The sequence below is a fragment of the Schistocerca americana genome, chromosome 1 (assembly GCF_021461395.2).
Source record: "Schistocerca americana isolate TAMUIC-IGC-003095 chromosome 1, iqSchAmer2.1, whole genome shotgun sequence".
NCBI classification, from domain to species: Eukaryota; Metazoa; Arthropoda; class Insecta; order Orthoptera; family Acrididae; genus Schistocerca; species Schistocerca americana.
Genome location: NC_060119.1, coordinates 1,129,527,964 through 1,129,548,075, shown reverse-complemented (window position 1 = coordinate 1,129,548,075; position 20,112 = coordinate 1,129,527,964). Strand labels below are relative to the sequence as shown.

At 39.0% G+C, this 20,112-nt stretch overlaps 1 protein-coding gene across 1 annotated transcript in view; it reads left to right on the top strand.

Annotated features, from left to right (window-relative positions):
• LOC124619168 (WD repeat and FYVE domain-containing protein 3) overlaps positions 1 to 15,584 on the top strand; it is a 297,546-nt gene extending 281,962 nt beyond the window's left edge. The window contains exons 54-55 of the mRNA XM_047145406.1: positions 3,112 to 3,421; positions 14,680 to 15,584. Of these exons, the coding sequence (XP_047001362.1) occupies positions 3,112 to 3,421; positions 14,680 to 14,797 (428 nt within the window). The 3' untranslated portion in view covers positions 14,798 to 15,584. The remainder of the gene's footprint in view (positions 1 to 3,111; positions 3,422 to 14,679) is intronic.
• Positions 15,585 to 20,112: the final 4,528 nt, after the last annotated feature.

Here is a 20,112-nt window from a genome sequence, read left to right as displayed (position 1 = left end):
GAGGATAATGGAATGTAGTCAAATTAAGTCGGGTGATGCTGAGGGAATTAGATTAGGAAATGAGACACTTAAAGTAGTAAAGGAGTTTTGCTATTTGGGGAGCAAAATAACTGATGATGGTCGAAGTAGGGAGGATACAAAATGTCGACTGGCAATGGCAAGGAAAGCGTTTCTGAAGAAGAGAAATTTGTTAAAATCGAGTATAGATTTAAGTGTCAGGAAGTCGTTTCTGAAAGTATTTGTATGGAGTGTAGCCATGTATGGAAGTGAAACATGGACGATAAATAGTTTGGACAAGAAGAGGATAGAAGCTTTTGAAATGTGGTGCTACAGAAGAATGCTGAAGATTAGATGGGTAGATCACATAACTAATGAGGAGGTATTGAATAGGATTGCGGAGAAGATGAGTTTGTGGCACAACTTGACTAGAAGAAGGGATCGATTGGTAGGACATTTTCTGAGGCATCAAGGGATCACCAATTTAGTATTGGAGGGCAGCGTGGAGGGTAAAAATCGTAGAGGGAGACCAAGAGATGAATACACTAAACAGATTCAGAAGGATGTAGGCTGCAGTACGTATTGGGAGATGAAGAAGCTTGCACAGTATAGAGTAGCATGGAGAGCTGCATCAAACCAGTCTCAGGACTGAAAACCACAACAACAACATTGACAAACTGCCTGTTGTCTACTGTCTCTGCCTCCAGTTCTTTGGCCAACATTTGTTTAATGATTTTTCTGGCATTTTGCCAGCACAAATGGCTAGTGTTGTCAAAGATTCCCCCTCCATTGATGATGGCACACTGGATTCAAACTAGTGACCACAGATTATTCCTACATCTACATCGACATCTACATTTGAGGATACCTTGTACTACTACTTGTCATTTCCATCCCTGTTCCACTTGCAGAGAGAGAGAGAGAGAGAGAGAGAGAGAGAGAGAGAGAGAGAGAGAGAGAGAAATGACTGTCTATATGCCTCTGTATGTGCCCTAATTTCTCGCATGTTATCTTTGTGGCCCTTATGTTGTGAAATGTATGCTGGCTGCAGTGGTGTTGTTCTGCAATTGGCCTCACATCCCAGTTCTCTAAATTTCTGCAATAGTGCTTTGCAAAAAGAGCGGTGTCTTCCCTACAGGGCTTCTCATTTGAGTTCTCGAAGCATCTCCATAACACTTGCCTGCTGATTGAGCCTGTTATTAGGAGCATGCCTCTGAATTTCTTCAATGTCTTATTTTAATTTGATATGGTGGGTATCCCAATTACTCAAACAGTATTCAAGAATGTGTAGTACTACCTTTCTATACACAGTCTCCTTTATGAATGAACCACATTTACCCAAAATTATCCCAAAGAAATGAAGTCGAGCATTAATCTTCCCCTCTACCAACCTGATATGCTCATTCTATTTCGTATCACTTTGTAAAATTAAGCACAGATATTTTACTGATGTGACTGTGTCAAGCTGTTCTTTTTCCCACTTATCCACATTAACTTACATTTTTCTACATTTAGAGCAAGCTGCTGTTCACCACACCAACTAGAAATTCTGTCCAAGTCATCTTCTATACTCGTATAGCCACTAGATGACAACATCTTCCTGTACACCATCTAGCTCCAGTATGGCTGGCAAAATTTATAATCCGTTTCTTCAGGGCTACTTCAAGTGCTTTTCTCTGATGCCAACGTCTGAGGTATTTCCGAGGTCATTACCACTATGGTTCTCACCTTGTTATCTGCAACTGTCATTCGTTGCAGCAAGGGAATCAAGAATCCATTCACCTTGAGGCTTTCCTCTTTCTTTTTGAAGCTGTTGTCATTTCTGTAGCTTACCTGGACAGATGGTTGTTACATAACACGCTTTTTGATTTTTTTTTTTTTTTTTTTTTTTTTTTTTTATGCTGAAAAATATTATGCATTTTTATTCTGTCATTCCATGCATACAATTGCTATCTTCTAGTACTAAAGTGTTCTCTGAATCAAACTTCCTTTGGTCTTTCTGGGGAAAAAAAGAAAAGAAAATGGTAGTTGCCACTGCCACATTCAACTTACTCACTACACAATGAAGCAAATCTCTTCCACCTCAAATTTTGGCAGCTCACCACACCAAAATAGACAGGTTACAATAAACATGGATATTCAAAGCAGTCCATTCTTTAAGCAGAAAATAATGCTTTTCCTTGCTTCCTACAGTTCTAAAACATGAACTCCCAAATCAGTAACCAAAACTGTCTGTATGTGGGGCTTAGTACCACTGGCTTCATACAACTATATGAAAAATATTAACAGTAGCCTCCATTTCTTTATCAAAATACAATTTAATCTATTCCACCACTCTAGACAACCTACCACCACATAGCTAAAAAAAAAAGGAAAGCGGCGGTTCAACTCGTTGGACACTGTGCAGCCTGTAGATAGCTACCAGTTCCAGATAATGAATGGAACAATTACTGAACAAACTGCTCTAGACCTAGTTTACTTTACAGTCACTGTTTTTCCCAAACATCATCCTTTACCTAGATTAAATGTTCCTGCAGTAAGTAATGGTTTTGCCTCTTCTCTCTGAAACTTAGGGAAACTAAAATGTGAAAATAACATTATTTGTAGCTGAACTACTGATCACAACAGCATGCAACCAATTTACCCCAAAGAAAATGCTTCCCTCATGCCAAATAGATGACTGTACTTCACTGGTCAACACACATTGTCGATTCGAAACCAAAAACTCAACTGTCCTAAAAATCATTCTTATCATGAACACAAACTATAAAACAACAAATGAACAGCATCATTTGCAGTTTTTAACAATGATTGACTGTATGTAATACATTCATTAGCATCTATGACACGTATTCCATATTTATGCATCATTCGCCAGTTCTGAAAAATTCCCTTTTAAATACTATCCTATTACATAATAATAAAATTTTTATATTAATTCATATTATAGATCAGATATATATTAATGGATGGGCAAGTGTCTTGGAATTTGATAGGATTTAAATTTTGGGTTTGGGTTTGTTTTAGCATGTATTGAAGGTAACAAATTAATATTTGTAATTGACTGTCCTATACATTCCTATATTTGAGCTATGTTGTTGTTATATATCATAGGTTTCCGCTGGCAGAGGCAGCTAGTGTTCCGCAGTAAGTTAACAATGCACACAGCCTACGATCGCAAGGACAACGCAGAACCCGCATCAGTGACGGCTCTCGCGGTGTCACGAGATCACCGTGCTGTGTTCGTGGGGGATGCACGAGGTAGAGTGTTTTCTTGGAGTGTGTCTGATCAGCCGGGGCGGACAGTAGCTGATCACTGGGTCAAGGACGAAGGGACAGACACTTGTGCAGGCTGCGGAGTGCGCTTCACACTCTACGAGCGCCGTCACCATTGCCGTAGTTGCGGAGGACTCTACTGCTCCAGGTATCATTGTGAGATTTTTTTATATTGTGATAAATTTCCTCATTTCCTTGCAGATTTTCTGTCTCAATAACTGTGTTAGTTGAGGCGTGTGTTATTTCCATTGCCATTTTAGAATCTTTCACAGTTCATTGTAAAAACCAATATTTGTGCTAATGTACGAGAGCTGCCCAGAAAATAGATTACATTTCTGTACTAAACAGGTGTAGGAAAAATTATGATGTTTTATCCTCATTTTGAAAGTGGCAATTAAATACTACTTTTCAATGTAGTCTGCACACAAATTCAGGCACTTATCATAAGAGCAAAGAAGCTTTGAAATTTCATCATTATAAAAGTCTCCAACTTGAGACTTCAGTGGGTTAGTAACACCCTCCCACAGTTCGCATTATTGTCAAAGTGCTGTGCTGCGAGCCAGGTCTTCATTTCTGGAAGCAGATGGTAGTCAGTGGGTGCAAGATACAGACAGTACAGTGGATTTGGAAAGAATCCGTAAGTGTCAATGATACAGCCATACACTGGTTCTTGTGATTTTCTTTCAAGATTTTTGGTATGTATCTTGCATAAAATTTGTGCTGACCTAGCTTCTGTGCAATGATTTGACCCAACAGACTTTGTGAAATTTGTGGAAAACTAAATGAAAGCTCCATCATCGTGAATTGATGGTTTTCTTCACTTGTCTCATTGACTTTTGTGACCTGTTCATCAGTCACAACACTTGGTCATCCATTAGTTCCATCAGTTCTAAACGTAATAAATCATTGGCACAATCCACCTTCAGTGATTACGCTGTTTCCGTACACTTCACACAGTTGCCGATAGATTTCAATAGATTTCTGGTTTTTTCCCAACAAAAATGTTACTACTGATGACACTTTGCAACTTATGGGATTTTTGATTTGCAGCACACATTTGAAACTTATGTTGTGAAATGATGGGAAACAACACAGCTGGATGCCAACTGAATGGACAGATGCTCGGGCAGTGACAAGGCCACTCTAGCCCAGCCCATTGTTGCTGTAGGCAAAAATGTAATCTACTTTCTGAATAGCTTTTGTCTATAAAATTCTCTAAAATCTTTTTTGCATCATGTTTGTGGCTCACATAGTTTTCAGTTTCTTAATCAAAAACTTAGTTTTCAATGCTCTTTTGACCATAGGAAATAGCTATGCTTAGCCACCTGTGTAATGGAGGTAAAATTAATCCTGCTTTCTCAGTACAGTTCAGTTCAGTAAACACGCAATGTTTTCAGTTTGACTGGTACAGTGTGGATGACTTGTGTGCAGCGCACAGTCCATCAGTGTGTCTGGAGTGTGCACACATTGTTACTTTACAATAAGGAGGTTCGTCACCACAAGCTGTTATCTGCTAGACGGCATACAGCTCCATCATTCGAACATTCACGTATTACTGTGAGACAGAAGACGGTCGAAACCACCAATAGTCGGGTGTCAGTGTCTACGGGCACAAAATTTACCATGCGACAGTGTTGCCATTGTCTGATGGGCTGCCTGCCTGAAAGCTGCTGTGCAGCTTTTATCTCTCCCCTCCCCTCCCTACCATCCTCAGACTTGCCACTCGATTCACGATACATGCTTTCAAAGATCACTGCCTTGAACACTGATGGCACACACTACTGCAGTAGCCTAACAAGTTGGCAATCACAGAACACCGCCTATCTGAATTACACAGAGTGGATTACAACCACAACAAGGTGCAGACACGGTCATCAAACATCTGGGACAGTGTTAAAGAATCTGTTGGGGAATCAAGCAACAGAACAGCTGATTGAATGTGATAGTTGCTACATCCTTAGTAATGGCACACATTCCTGGGCCGCACAGTGGACGGAACGAGCTGGCAGACCTATCCATGGGCAAGGACTGCAGACAGAGTGGCAGGTCAAAGGGAGAGACGAGATAGAAGCCTCACACCAGCTCCAAAGCAGGCATTTTGTCAGTACGTCTGACAATGGCAACCTGGTTGCTTGCCGAAATATCGTTCCCATTGGACACTGACATCGAGCCATTCACCTATGAACTATTTTGTCATGAATTACACAGGGAGAAGTTGAAGAGTCCCATCACTTTGTAGTGGTTACCCACAGTCAACAACTCCCCTACCTACAAATTATGGCTCATAGGTATACCTCTTTGGAGTCAACTAGGAGGTCCTTCCAGAATGAGATTTTCACTCTGCAGCGGAGTGTGCACTGATATGAAACTTCCTGGCAGATTAAAACTGTATGCCCGACCGAGACTCGAACTCGGGACCTTTGCATTTCGCGGGCAAGTGCTCTACCATCTGAGCTACCGAAGCACGACTCACACCTGGTCCTCACAGCTTTACTTTTGCCAGTATCTCGTCTCCTACCTTCCAAACTTTACAGAAGCTCTCCTGCGAACCTTGCAGAACTAGCACTCCTGAAAGAAAGGATACTGTGGAGACATGGCTTAGCCACAGCCTGGGGGATGTTTCCAGAATGAGAGTTTCACTCTGCAGCGGAGTGTGCGCTGATATGTAACTTCCTGGCAGATTAGAGCACTTGCCCGCGAAAGGCAAAGGTCCCAAGTTCGAGTCTCGGTCGGGCACACAGTTTTAATCTGCCAGGAAGTTTCATATCAGCGCACACTCCGCTGCAGAGTGAAAATCTCATTCTGGAAACATCCCCCAGGCTGTGGCTAAGCCATGTCTCCACAGTATCCTTTCTTTCAGGAGTGCTAGTTCTGCAAGGTTCGCAGGAGAGCTTCTGTAAAGTCTGGAAGGTAGGAGACGAGATACTGGCAGAAGTAAAGCTGTGAGGACCGGGCGTGAGTCGTGCTTCGGTAGCTCAGATGGTAGAGCACTTGCCCGCGAAAGGCAAAGGTCCCGAGTTCGAGTCTCGGTCGGGCACACAGTTTTAATCTGCTAGGAGATCTTTCTTGGCCCAGACAGTATGCACCCATCTCCACAACATCAATGTGGCATGTAGTTATCCATTGTAAACAACAGTTCAAACATCCCATCATTGTGGTGCGTGAAGGAGGGGAGCACAGAACCTGAATAAATGGTGTCTGGTTTTCTTCACCGACAAGTGGTAGATTTATCAGATGCCTGTCGATCATCATAAAAGAATATGGATAAAGGGAGTGTGTATTTCAGGCACACAGTACCACAGGTTGAGTAGGGAGCCGGGTCAGTCATGTTTTGAGTCTTTACCGTGTGTGGTGACAGACAGCTCTCGTTGATATCAAAGGGAATTTAAGGGATGTACCTTACTAGGACAGGATCTTCCAACTTATTGTCCAGTGCTCACTGGACATTTTGATCATGAGTTCATCTTCTGAGACAATAATGCATGGGCACATGACATGAGTCTCTGAATACCTATCTACAGGAGCCAGGAATGAGCTGAATGGAACTGCTCCCAGTACATCTACATCTACATTTATACTCCGCAAGCCACCCAACGGTGTGTGGCGGAGGGCACTTTACGTGCCACTGTCATTACCTCCCTTTCCTGTTCCAGTCGCGTATGGTTCGCGGGAAGAACGACTGTCTGAAAGCCTCCGTGCGCACTCTAATCTCTCTAATTTTACATTCGTGATCTCCTCGGGAGGTATAAGTAGGGGGAAGCAATATATTTGATACCTCATCCAGAAACGCACCCTCTCGAAACCTGGCGAGCAAGCTACACCGCGATGCAGAGCGCCTCTCTTGCAGAGTCTGCCACTTGAGTTTGTTAAACATCTCCGTAACGCTATCACGGTTACCAAATAACCCTGTGACAAAACGCGCCGCTCTTCTTTGGATCTTCTCTATCTCCTCCGTCAACCCGATCTGATACGGATCCCACACTGATGAGCAATACTCAAGTATAGGTCGAACGAGTGTTTTGTAAGCCACCTCCTTTGTTGATGAACTACATTTTCTAAGGACTCTCCCAATGAATCTCAACCTGGTACCCGCCTTACCAACAATTAATTTTATATGATCATTCCACTTCAAATCGTTCCGCACGCATACTGCCAGATATTTTACAGAGGTAACTGCTACCAGTGTTTGTTCCGCTATCATATAATCATACAATAAAGGATCCTTCTTTCTATGTATTCGCAATACATTACATTCGTCTATGTTAAGGGTCAGTTGCTACTCCCTGCACCAAGTGCCTATCCGCTGCAGATCTTCCTGCATTTCGCTACAATTTTCTAATGCTGCAACTTCTCTGTATACTACAGCATCATCCGTGAAGAGCCGCATGGGACTTCCGACACTATCTACTAGGTCATTTATATATATTGTGAAAAGCAATGGTCCCATAACACTCCCCTGTGGCACGCCAGAGGTTACTTTAACGTCTGTAGACGTCTCTCCATTGATAACAACATGCTGTGTTCTGTTTGCTAAAAACTCTTCAATCCAGCCACACAGCTGGTCTGATATTCCGTAGGCTCTTACTTTGTTTATCAGGCGACAGTGCGGAACTGTATCGAACGCCTTCCGGAAGTCAAGAAAAATAGCATCTACCTGGGAGCCTGTATCTAATATTTTCTGGGTCTCATGAACAAATAAAGCGAGTTGGGTCTCACACGATTGCTGTTTCCGGATTCCATGTTGATTCCTACATAGTAGATTCTGGGTTTCCAAAAACGACATGATACTCGAGCAAAAAACATGTTCTAAAATTCTACAACAGATCGATGTCAGAGATATACGTCTATAGTTTTGCGCATCTGCTCGACGACCCTTCTTGAAGACTGGGACTACCTGTGCTCTTTTCCAATCATTTGGAACCTTCCGTTCCTCTAGAGAATTGCGGTACACGGCTGTTAGAAGGGGGGCAAGTTCTTTCGCGTACTCTGTGTAAAATCGAATTGGTATCCCGTCAGGTCCAGTGGACTTTCCTCTGTTGAGTGATTCCAGTTGCTTTTCTATTCCTTGGACACTTATTTTGATGTCAGCCATTTTTTCGTTTGTGCGAGGATTTAGAGAAGGAACTGCAGTGCGGTCTTCCTCTGTAAAACAGCTTTGGAAAAAGGTGTTTAGTATTTCAGCTTTACGTGTGTCATCCTCTGTTTCAATGCCATCATCATCCCGGAGTGTCTGGATATGCTGTTTCGAGCCACTTACTGATTTAACGTAAGACCAGAACTTCCTAGGATTTTCTGTCAAGTCGGTACATAGAATTTTACTTTCGAATTCACTGAACGCTTCACACATAGCCCTCCTTACGCTAACTTTGACATCGTTTAGCTTCTGTTTGTCTGAGAGGTTTTGGCTGCGTTTAAACTTAGAGTGAAGCTCTCTTTGCTTTCGCAGTAGTTTCCTAACTTTGTTGTTGTACCACGGTGGGTTTTTCCCGTCCCTCACAGTTTTACTCGGCACGTACCTGTCTAAAACGCATTTTACGATTGCCTTGAACTTTTTCCATAAACACTCAACATTGTCAGTGTCGGAACAGAAATTTTCATTTTGATCTGTTAGGTAGTCTGAAATCTGCTTTATATTACTCTTGCTAAACAGATAAACCTTCCTCCCTTTTTTTATATTCCTACTAACTTCCATATTCAGGGATGCTGCAACGGCATTATGATCACTGAGTCCCTGTTCTGTACATACAGAGTCGAAAAGTTCGGGTCTGTTTGTTATCAGTAGGTCCAAGATGTTATCTCCACGAGTCGGTTCTCTGTGTAATTGCTCGAGGTAATTTTCTGATAGTGCACTGAGAATAATGTCACTCGATGCTCTGTCCCTACCACCCGTCCTAAACATCTGAGTGTCCCAGTCTATATCTGGTAAATTGAAATCTCCACCTAAGACTATAACATGCTGAGAAAATTTATGTTAAATGTATTCCAAATTTTCTCTCAGTTGTTCTCCCACTAATGCTACTGAGTCGGGCGGTCGGTAAAAGGAGCCAATTATTAACCTAGCTCGCTTGTTGAGTGTATCCTCCACCCATAATAATTCACAGGAACTATCCACTTCTATTTCACTACAGGATAAACTACTACTAACAGCGACGAACACTCCACCACCGGTTGCATGCAATCTATCCTTTGTAAACACCGTCTGTGCCTTTGTAAAAATTTTGGCAGAATTGATCTCTGGCTTCAACCAGCTTTCTGTACCTATAACGATTTCGGCTTCGGTGCTTTCTATCAGCGCTTGAAGTTCCGGTACTTTACCAACGCAGCTTCGACAGTTTACAATTACAATACCGATTGCTGCTTGGTCCCCGCATGTCCTGACTTTGCCCTGCACCCGTTGAGGCTGGTGCCCTTCCTGTACTTGCCCAAGGCCATCTAACCTAAAAAACCGCCCAGCCAACGCCACACAACCCCTGCTACCCGTGTAGCCGCTTGATGTGTGTAGTGGACTCCTGACCTATCCAGCGGAACCCAAAACCCCACCACCCTATGGCGCAAGTCGAGGAATCTGTAGCCCACACGGTCGCAGAACCGTCTCAGCCTCTGATTCAGACCCTCCACTCGGCTCTGTACCAAAGGTCCGCAGTCAGTCCTGTCGACGATGCTGCAGATGGTGAGCTCTGCATTCATCCCGCTAGCGAGACTGGCAGTCTTCACCAAGTCAGATAGTCGCCGGAAGCCAGAGAGGATTTCCTCGGATCCATAGCGACACACATCATTGGTGCCGACATGAGCGACCACCTGCAGATGGGTGCACCCTGTACCCTTCATGGCATCCGGAAGGACCCCTTCCACATCTGGAATGACTCCCCCCGGTATGCACACGGAGGGCACATTGGTTTTCTTCCCCTCTCTTGCTGCCATATCCCGACATGCTACGTGTTTGGCTTGTCAGGGACCACTTGAAATTTGTAGTATGTTCTATAGACAGTGTCTTGTATCATAATTATTAGGTTGGTTCATAAGTTTTTAGCATTTTTGTTTTGCGTGTTGGTGTTCCACTTACTGTGAGTTTATTTATCGATTGACACCTTTTATTTGTGGTTCGCTGTTGCTGTCTTAAGCTTACATATTGTCATTTTGTGATTTGGAGATAGTGAGTGGAGATGTGGATGCTAGGAAATGGAGTTCCAAGTGGAGAAACCGTAACATTTCCGACATATTCTTTTGTGTTTCATTAGAGGGGTGACAGCGGCAGAGGTAGCCAGAAACAAAATTGTACCATGTATGGTGACAATCCCATTGGATAGAGCAGAGTAGGAAAATGGTTTTCTCATTTTAAGTAAGATTGTTTTGGCATTAGTGACTCTCCACATTTAGGAAGACCTTCAGGGTTTGATGACGAGCATTTAAACACCTCAATCTACAATGATCCCAGTCAGTGATGCAAGAACTGGCATATGTGATGAACTGTGATCATTTCACCATTGTGCAACATTTGCATGCAATGGAACAGGTTCAAAGATAGGGTGTATGGGTACCACATGCTCTAAGCCAAAATCACAAAACTCGGCGGGTGGCCATATGTGCTTCTTTGCTTGCTCAACAACAACACCGACTATTCCTATCCTATATAATCACAGGTGATGAGATATGATGTCTTTATGCCAATATCAATAAAGAAAGGAATGGCTGAGCCAAAATAAAGCAGCAACTCCCCATACAAAGACCGCCATGCATCCACAAAAGATAATGTTATACATCTGCTGGAACAGCGACAGTGTGGTTTATTACGAATTGCTTCCCTGAGATGTAACCATCACTGATGATAGTTATTGTCAACAACTGAGATGGCTTTCAGATTCACTCCCGGAGTAACAACCAGCAAGACTACATGAATGTAATGCTATTCCATGATAATGCCCACCTGTATTCTGCTACACTGACAAAAAGCACGATATAGGAGTTGCGTTGGGAAGTCATTTTGCAGCCACCTTATTCACCTGATGTTGCGCCATCTGATTTTCACCTTTTCTTCTCTCTATTGAACAACCTTCAAGGACCTTCCTTTCTGGATGAAAATGTGCTTCGAACATTGCTCAAAGAGTTCTTTGCATTGAAACTGTGATTTCCACAGTTGTGGAATTGCAAAAATGTTGGCAGACTTTTGTGAATAGTGAAAGAGAAGTTATTGCTGATGACTGTAGTCTCTTTTATGTGTGTCTGTTGTGTTTATTAAACTTATAGAAAAATGCTACAAACTTATGCACCGACCTAATATTATGTGACATGCACTTATGTAACTGGAATTGGTTCAGCCTAATTTAGTAAATATATGATTTTTTGAAAGTAACTGCAGATATTCACAGGTCATATTTTATACAGTACAAGAAATTACATGTTTGTTATGCTCAGAGCCCTGAAGCTGGTCTCTTGTAAAATTGCAACCAGTCACATATGTATAAATCCAGTAAATACAGCTCTTTGTTTTATTCTTACTACATTTGAGATACATGTCAAGTAGGTGAAAGCATGTCACAGTGCACTGAGATGCAGCAGCACAGGATTAAAAGTTCTCTAGCAGCAGACTTTGATTTGATAGACAAGGAAAGATACCCCCTTTCAAACAGAGTGCCTTTATGTTGCTTTATGTTTTGTTTTATTTCAAAGTAAAGTGTTTTTATTTTGTATGTTTGATAAACTTATTCTTTCATTCTCTGCTCCCCTTTAATTTGTCCCCTAAGAAGTTTGCAAATATGCACGTGGTGCAAAATGTTTTTCAGTAGTTCATATTCCTGTACTGAAAATAATATTACCTAAATGGATAAATATTGTTATGTTTTGTTGCTCAATTAGTAGATGTTTAGATCTTTTTACTGTCCAATGTTAATTCATGTCCACCCAGTCAGAACACCACTACGATATTTGGTTGTCTCGTACATCTGTATGGGTGAATGTATTGGTTGTTAAGCTTCATCCTATGTTTTGATTTGTATTATTCACAACAGTTTCGTGCCCAGTGGCTTCAGGCAGTTCCCTAGTGCCGTTATGGAACAGTCAATATAGGCCAATAATCTTATGGCCTAATGTGCTTCATGCCTTCACAAACACAAGTGCAAACATTTTATTTTGATACTCTGCATATCATCATTGTGTGCCACCTATTACAGTGGGCTGCGAACATAAGCTAATTTTTCTCTGGCTGTTCTTGTTCACTGACAGTCTTACCTTAATCTTATCTGAATACCTCTTGTTGTTTGAAAGTGAGTGTCCACATCATAAAATTACACCTCGAGACAATTCAGTGGCATTGGTTGTACCACTCTTGTGATTGGCCAGCTTCTGTCCTTCCAGTGGCTCCTCACACGCTGATAAATCACACTGCTGAGAATCTGTGTCATCTTCATTCGTACAGTTCCAGCATACCCGATTCTGTGCTTTCAGTAGCTAAGCAACAGACAAGTTGTTATATTTGTTTGCATAACTTGTCCACATGAGAGGAAGGCATTTTTGTTCTTTGTGTAAAAATGTTGAGTGATTATAGTCCAAGTCCAGTAACACAACATTCTTCTCAGAATATCTTGAATAGTCTGCTAGTTGTTTTGTCCAGTAGGTGAAGTTTTCTCCGTATGAATATATTAAATAGTTAAATGGAATATATATTCTTTCATTCAGTTTGCTCTTCTCTTTACCATCGTACTTCATTCAAAAATGATCCTAAAGTTTGCATTCGTAATCTAGTTGAATGATTGTCTCCTTAAATTCTGTGATTAGGACTTGTCATATGTTGACATAAAAAACCTTAAGTAATAATGTCTGCATACAAATCATACTGTTAATTAAATACATAAACAGAAGCAAATCGTGCAGATAAATATGCAGATCATTCAGATAACCAAGTACATAAACCAAACAAAATCTTCATTTATACTATATCCAGTGACACATGGCTACATTTAACTTGAGTTATGGTTGCTCTTGAACTCATAAAATTCATGTACTCTTCAACACTGTAAAAGCTTTCACTTATAAGCATTTTCTTAAGCTTGTTTTTAATTTTTAAGGTTAGGGCACTAAAACAGATTTTGGGATGATACTTGTACATTGCACTTTAGTGATAATGGACTTTCTTTTGTACTTCTCTATGAAAGTCAGTTCTTTGTCTAGTTCACAGTCATGGTAATCTCTGTTTAAAAAAAGAAAAAAAAAGAAAGAACTGGGGATGGGATTTCAAAGGGCATATACTTTCGTAGACATATATAGATGGAAGAGTCATAACTTCCAGTTCTTTCAATACTTCTTTTGTGGCGGCGTTCGTAGCGTCAAACAATTCGCTGTAGAAACGGCTTACGAAGTCACCGCCACACTTTTAATAGCGGGCCGACCGGTCCGCTGGAACAGTGAACAGAAAGATGAAAACCCAAACACTCTGAGTAAATAAAAGTCGGTACTTATCATTATTAATGAAGATACAGAAACACAGTAGTGAACTCAGTGTCTACAGAAATCTGTCTAGTTCGAGTCGGAGCGGCTAGGTCAGCGTCGGCTGACGACAAACAACAACTCTGCTGCGATGAACACACAACTGACTAGCAAGTACACAATTCGGTGGCGAGTATACAACTGAGCGGCGAATACAGAACTGTCCTAGCGCTCGCGACTCCAGCGCTTAAGAAACCAGAAGCCAGCGGTGGCGCGCGCAGACTTGCGGCGATTTGCTGTCTCGCTGGCGCTGCTTATGCGGACGGCGTCCGGACTTTGATGCTGCCAACCTTTTGGCAGTGGGCTCGGGTGGCATTACTGGCTAGGATATAACAATTTCCCTACAGGACTTCCTATGTGTAACACCTTTTATAATTTTTATTGCTCATTTTTGAATAGTAAAAGAGTGTTCTACTAGGCTTTAAATACCCAAAAATAGGAAACTATTTTGCTGTAGACTGTACACAAATGCAGAATAGGCACTCATCACTGTTTCTTTGCTGTAGGTATTTTTGAGCATTCTAAGTACATAACAGCATTTACTTCATTTTTTTATTGATAATTATGTTACCCTGTCAAGATACTGAGGGTCTCTGAATGTTGAAACTTATTTTGTTGATGTGAGTCTAAATACATGTTGAGTCAGTATTTTGTGAGACTCATTGTTACTTCTAAAACAATCAATTATTGATAAAATTATTTAATTGGATAAATAAAAATCTATTTATTCAATTAAATAATTTTATCATTGTTACTTCTGTCACTTTCGTAGTGACCTGTCAAAAGAGAGGTTAGCATGATGTATGCAGGCATGACCTTAAAATTTCTAACATTCTGTAGTATAATATTATCATAAGTAATAGCTTATATACACTAATTATGGTTTCAAAAGTTTAATTCTTTGTTGTAATTTATTCCAAACTTCAGGTGTAGTCGTTTCGAATCAGAAATATCGAAACTTCGTATCCTGAAGCCAGTTCGTGTGTGCCAACGCTGCTATACTTTGTTGCGGCCCCAGCACGCTTCAGGTGATAGTGGTACATAGTTCCCAGTGTTAGTGATACACAGCAACCAGCATCCTTCATAGAGAATAGTAGTTCACACCATTGCCTGGTGTATGTCAATTCACCTCAGGAGGTATTGTATCATGTGAAATCCTCTTTCATTTCCATAAGGTGCAACTTGTATTATGACTAGCAGTATTGATGATACAAACAATAATGGATTTTGTTACTTAGTTGATTAATGTATTGGTAAAGCTGGAATTATGAGTAATGCAACTGTCAAATTATTGGGCATAAATGTGAGGAAGCGAGGGTAAAAGAATGCTTTGTCTTTTTGGAAGACAAGTTGTATGAACACCAAATAATAAATGTATCATAGTTTTGTTATGCTTTTGTACTGTATTTTGTAAGTTTAATTTGCTGCAGGGTGTTAATAAATGTCAGTCTCAACAGTCATATGTATAGTCAGTGCCATTTGATGCTCCAAGTCAGATGCTAGTTTTATGTGAAATTTTAATAACTAGAAATGGCTTCAGATTTTAATTCTTGAATGCTAATAATTGTGAGTTTTTCCTCCCTTTGTTGTTGTTCTTGTTCTTGTAATGACCTATGGCTGTGTCAGTCTCTACCACCCTCCTTTTCCCTCTCATGCTGTCTGGATAATAAGTCATAGTTATAAATACATAGTAAATTGACAGCAGTGGAATTTCCACAAATATTTCTTTAAGTTCCATTAGATTTGTGGTGGAGCTGAATATGACGATGAACTTTGTTTCTTTAGCTTTTTTGTGATTCTTTTTAAGTTATTATTGTTAGAATAGCCTTGTAAACTGGTCTTTATTGTTTTTACAATTACTAAAATTTAATTTTCAGTTAATCATTGTTATAAAGATGTTAATTTACATTTTGTAATAATAATTATTCTTCTTCTGAATGAAGAATTTTAATTGCTAGTTTTGTTCTTCTGAAAGAAGAATTGTTGTTACAGTTATTAAGTGTAATTTTCAAATTTTCAGTTAATCTTTGTTATACGGCTATTAATCTACATTTTGTCCTAAATATTGGTTTGTATAAAGGAAGTTATGTTTTGATACTGTGTCGGCAGTCTCCCAGTATTTACAAGAAAAGTATTGATATGGAATTATGCACTCCAATACTGGCATTCTTTCCACTTGGTAGTCTTAGATGTTGGACAGTATTTATAAATAAAGTAAATATTTTTGTTGCCAGCAAAATTTGCCAGTATTATATTCAATGGTTCTAATACTTTCAAGCAGGAAACAAATGAAAAAAAAATTATGAAAAAGTGTGTTCTATACATTCTTTCATAGTAAAGATACACTTAGTTCATTTGCTGAAAATTTGAGTTATTTGTTCATTTGATGTATTAGCACAAATTATGAAGTTTCAGAATGACATTACTTAGCACAAAACTGGAGTGTTTTTATGTTAGTTTTAATATGAAATGAAATGGACATTAATTTAAATTATAATTTTTGCTTGATCTCTTGCAATATTCTAGGATTTTTAAGTAATTTTATGTCTGTTGAAACTTTTGTGTGTTTTCCTGCTTTAGATTGGAAATATTATTTTTATTTTTTGCCTACTGCCATCTTTCAATACTACGAGAGGAGATTACTAGGCCTATAATGTCTTGCTAGTTAATTTGGAAAGTACATATAGAAGATAATGTCTGTCCATTCACTTTGTAGACAGTGCAGTAGCTTTGTCATTAACTTATAATATAGATGAACAAATCATGACAGAGAAAAGTGTGTTCACAAATGGCGGTACCTGAGGAAGATGGCTATGGCATGTTGCATATATCATTATTTAAACGAAGTATTAAATTAAAAGAAGAAGGATGATTTATCTAGAAGCTTATAAAAATATTGTTACCAAACACTTGACTTGTGTAATTATTGTGTGGCTGGTGTAAACGATATATTAGTTTATGCTCTCATATGTTGCTACTTAGATGTTTGCTTGTTGAATTTAATTCATAGCTTACTGAGCAACACTTTAATTATTAAGTCATTATCTATTTTTGCATTCAACATAGACTTAAATATTTTGGGTTTAGTTGTCTGTTTTGTTAAGTATACGTTAGACACCCTTCACTTTGAAAGCTAAATCTGGAAAGCAGACCAAAAATGCATTTGTCATTCATAAAATAGAGAATGCCAGAAGATAATGTGCATTTCTAATTTACTTCTGTTAACATTATATGACAGTTTAGAAATGGCACTCAGTGTGGATATATTTTTAATAAATTGTGTTTTAATTCTAGTGATACCAAACACATTTTACACTTCTTACACTTGCTGGAACGATGTGAGTTAGATCCTTTTAAGCTGTTAATTTTAAATTATCATAGTTTGCCTGTACACTTGTGTAAATTTAGGTATGCATCATCATACGCCCTAAAATATCGTTTTCGACTCTTTGAATGTTTAACAAAAATAATAATTCCGTTCTGAAGCTTCAGGAGGTCTCAGTACAGTATGAAATTGCTGCAGTCTGAAAGATTAATTCTGTTTCTTATTGCTTGTTTCTCATCAACCCATGGTTTTAAATTCTGTGTTTAAAAAATACAATACGTAAAGCATAACCAAGTAACATTTAATCATAAAATGTTTTCTAAATTAAGTACATCACTTGCTGCATCACACAAGTCTACATTTACCTTCTGAAAAAGTGTTGCCTTTAAATATTTGGTTCTTAGTGACTCGGGATATATCCCAACAGATGATCAACCAAGCAGCTGTTACAAAGAACACATACTTCATAAGTGAAAGTAGGTTATTTTTGTCCTGTGTGACATAGCAGTTACATCCCTCTTCTCAAAATATTGCTTTGTTCCAAATTCATCTTTTATCATGGTGCAGATACGAGACCACAGTATTTGTTGTTATTTTCTTGCCCTTGATTCTTCACCACTTTATTCACTTGGGTCGTTAATTTGGCAACTCACTTGCTGTGCTTACAAGTATGGCAACATCTGTGTCAGCTACTACTTGTCTGTATTTCTAATTGGTTTATAGGTCTGTTATTGTATTTTGTCCCATTCAAACAAATTTTTACTTTGTTAATAACTTGAACTTATGAATCTTAACATGAAAAACCAAAAAGATGAACTAGAGTGGTGAAAATAGCCCAAAGAAAACAAATCAGTCACAACATGGCTCAGTATACGTAGTCTCTCTCTCTCTCTCTCTCTCTCTCTCTCTCTCTCTCTCTCTCTCTGTAATCCACCCCCACCCTCCTCTCCCTTCTCTTTCTTTTCCTCTGTATCTCTTTCTCACTCACATTTTGAATACAAAAGCTGAAGAGGAATTCAGTTCTCTGTGCTGTGCTGTTGTTTTCGAAGTAAATGTGTCATGACAGTCATTGTGTTAGGCCCTATGTCATAATTTTCATATAACTGATCCTTTGTTCAATTGAGATCAGTCTTCAAAACGTGATTGCCTTGTACACTTAATACTAAATTATTATTTAGTACTTTTGTTGTAAAGCCCAAAAAATAATATATACGAGTTCTTTATATATTACAGGCATTTATTACACTTAACAAAATCTGTGAAGACAGTCGTCACACCAACACATAAATGACTGTGCAATATAAGAGATGTAACGTAACTGTACTTACATTCACAATACATACGGGCAAGCTTGGCACATACCTACAGTATTTTAGTAAACTAGGAAGAAGTCAAAACCATTTGGGTAGTACAGAAATAAAAATGTTTTGTCATTGTAATGCTGCTTTTGTATACTGCCAGACTTATATCAAAACATGACTATTTTCTGTGTATTCTACATAATACAAATTGTACAATTTTTATACTCAAGTGAAAAATTCATAACCCTAATCTCCGAGAAATGGAAAGGCTGAAAAATCTGCTCAGCTGCTGTTATCTGTTCCTGTAAGCTATTATTTTGTTTATTTTGGCCATATTTTAATTGAGTTTTGTGAAACAGACGTACTGTTTGACATTGCTGAGTCATTCTACTTCTTACTACTGAATTCTGAAAGTGTAAGTACCATTGAGATTGCCTTGTTTCCTCCTAGCTGCTATTTGATTTGAATAAAAAGTCATGATCATACTTCTGAAGAATAAATTGATAGTTTAGGAACAACATCAATTGTCCAAAGTATCATATTTGTCATTTATAAAATACCATTTTTCTTCTACCAACTACCTGTGTCTTCTTTCTCTTGGCGTCATTCCAAACCATTATTTTTTATTTTAAAAATCTAAACATTTACAGCACCATGGTTTTCTCAAGTTCCAATAACAATATTAGATTACCAAATACATAGGCCTTATGATATCAGTAGAACTCCTCTCAGAAGTGTTGGCATATATATCAACTACTTAAATGGTGTCTTGTCCAGGTGGTGGTGATGATGATTGTGGATTATTTTGTGCATTGTGATACTTTCTGCTATATTGTGGAGCTTGAATGGCCAAAAAATTGAATTATTAAATAAACTGGTCATTCTGACTGCTGCCCACATTTGTAAGTTCGTCCTTTCTTGCAAATTGTCTGTACACTTTGGTGTCCACGCAGCTGCAAATTTTTGTATGTTTATTTATGTCTAACCATTTTATTTTTTTCCTAGAGCACACTATTATGTATGAGGCAACAGTTCTCTCTACTGTTTTTGCTTAAACTAAATCTGTACCTCCCTCATTCTACTCACTTTTCTCGTATCATATCTTAGATCAAATATTTTACTCATTGGCAAAGGCATTCACTTAATCATCAAGCTATCACACTCCTTTGCAATTTCTCTCTCTTCCAGGTATGCAAATAGTAGGCATGGATGATGTAGTGGTGTGACATCTCTCTCTCTCTCTCTCTCTCTCTCTAACACACACACACACACACACACACACACACACACACACACACACCATGCCCCTCCCATTCCCTTTTTAGCCAGCTCAGTTTTTGTTAAAGAGAAAAAGAAAGTCAAAGGTTCAAAAGTTGGATTGTTTTCTGGAATATGGAATTGATCTGCTATATAGAACAGTACTGGTTATGATGATTGTTGAGACCATAGACATTAGTTTAGTAGGAATTGCAGAATTTTGACAAGAATTAATCATTTATAACATTTTGAAACTGAAGAATAAACTGCTAAGAATGCCTAAAGTATGTTTTACACAGTGTACCTAACTGTACCCAAGTCTGAAGTGAATTAAAAACAAAAGACTGGAAATTGTTGAATGGCAATTAAGTTTAACAGAGCTTTGGAGCAGTTTCGAGACAATGAAGATTTAATTAACCAAGTGTTCAACAAGTTTTTCCATTTCAAGATTTATTACTGTGAGAAGATCACTGCAAT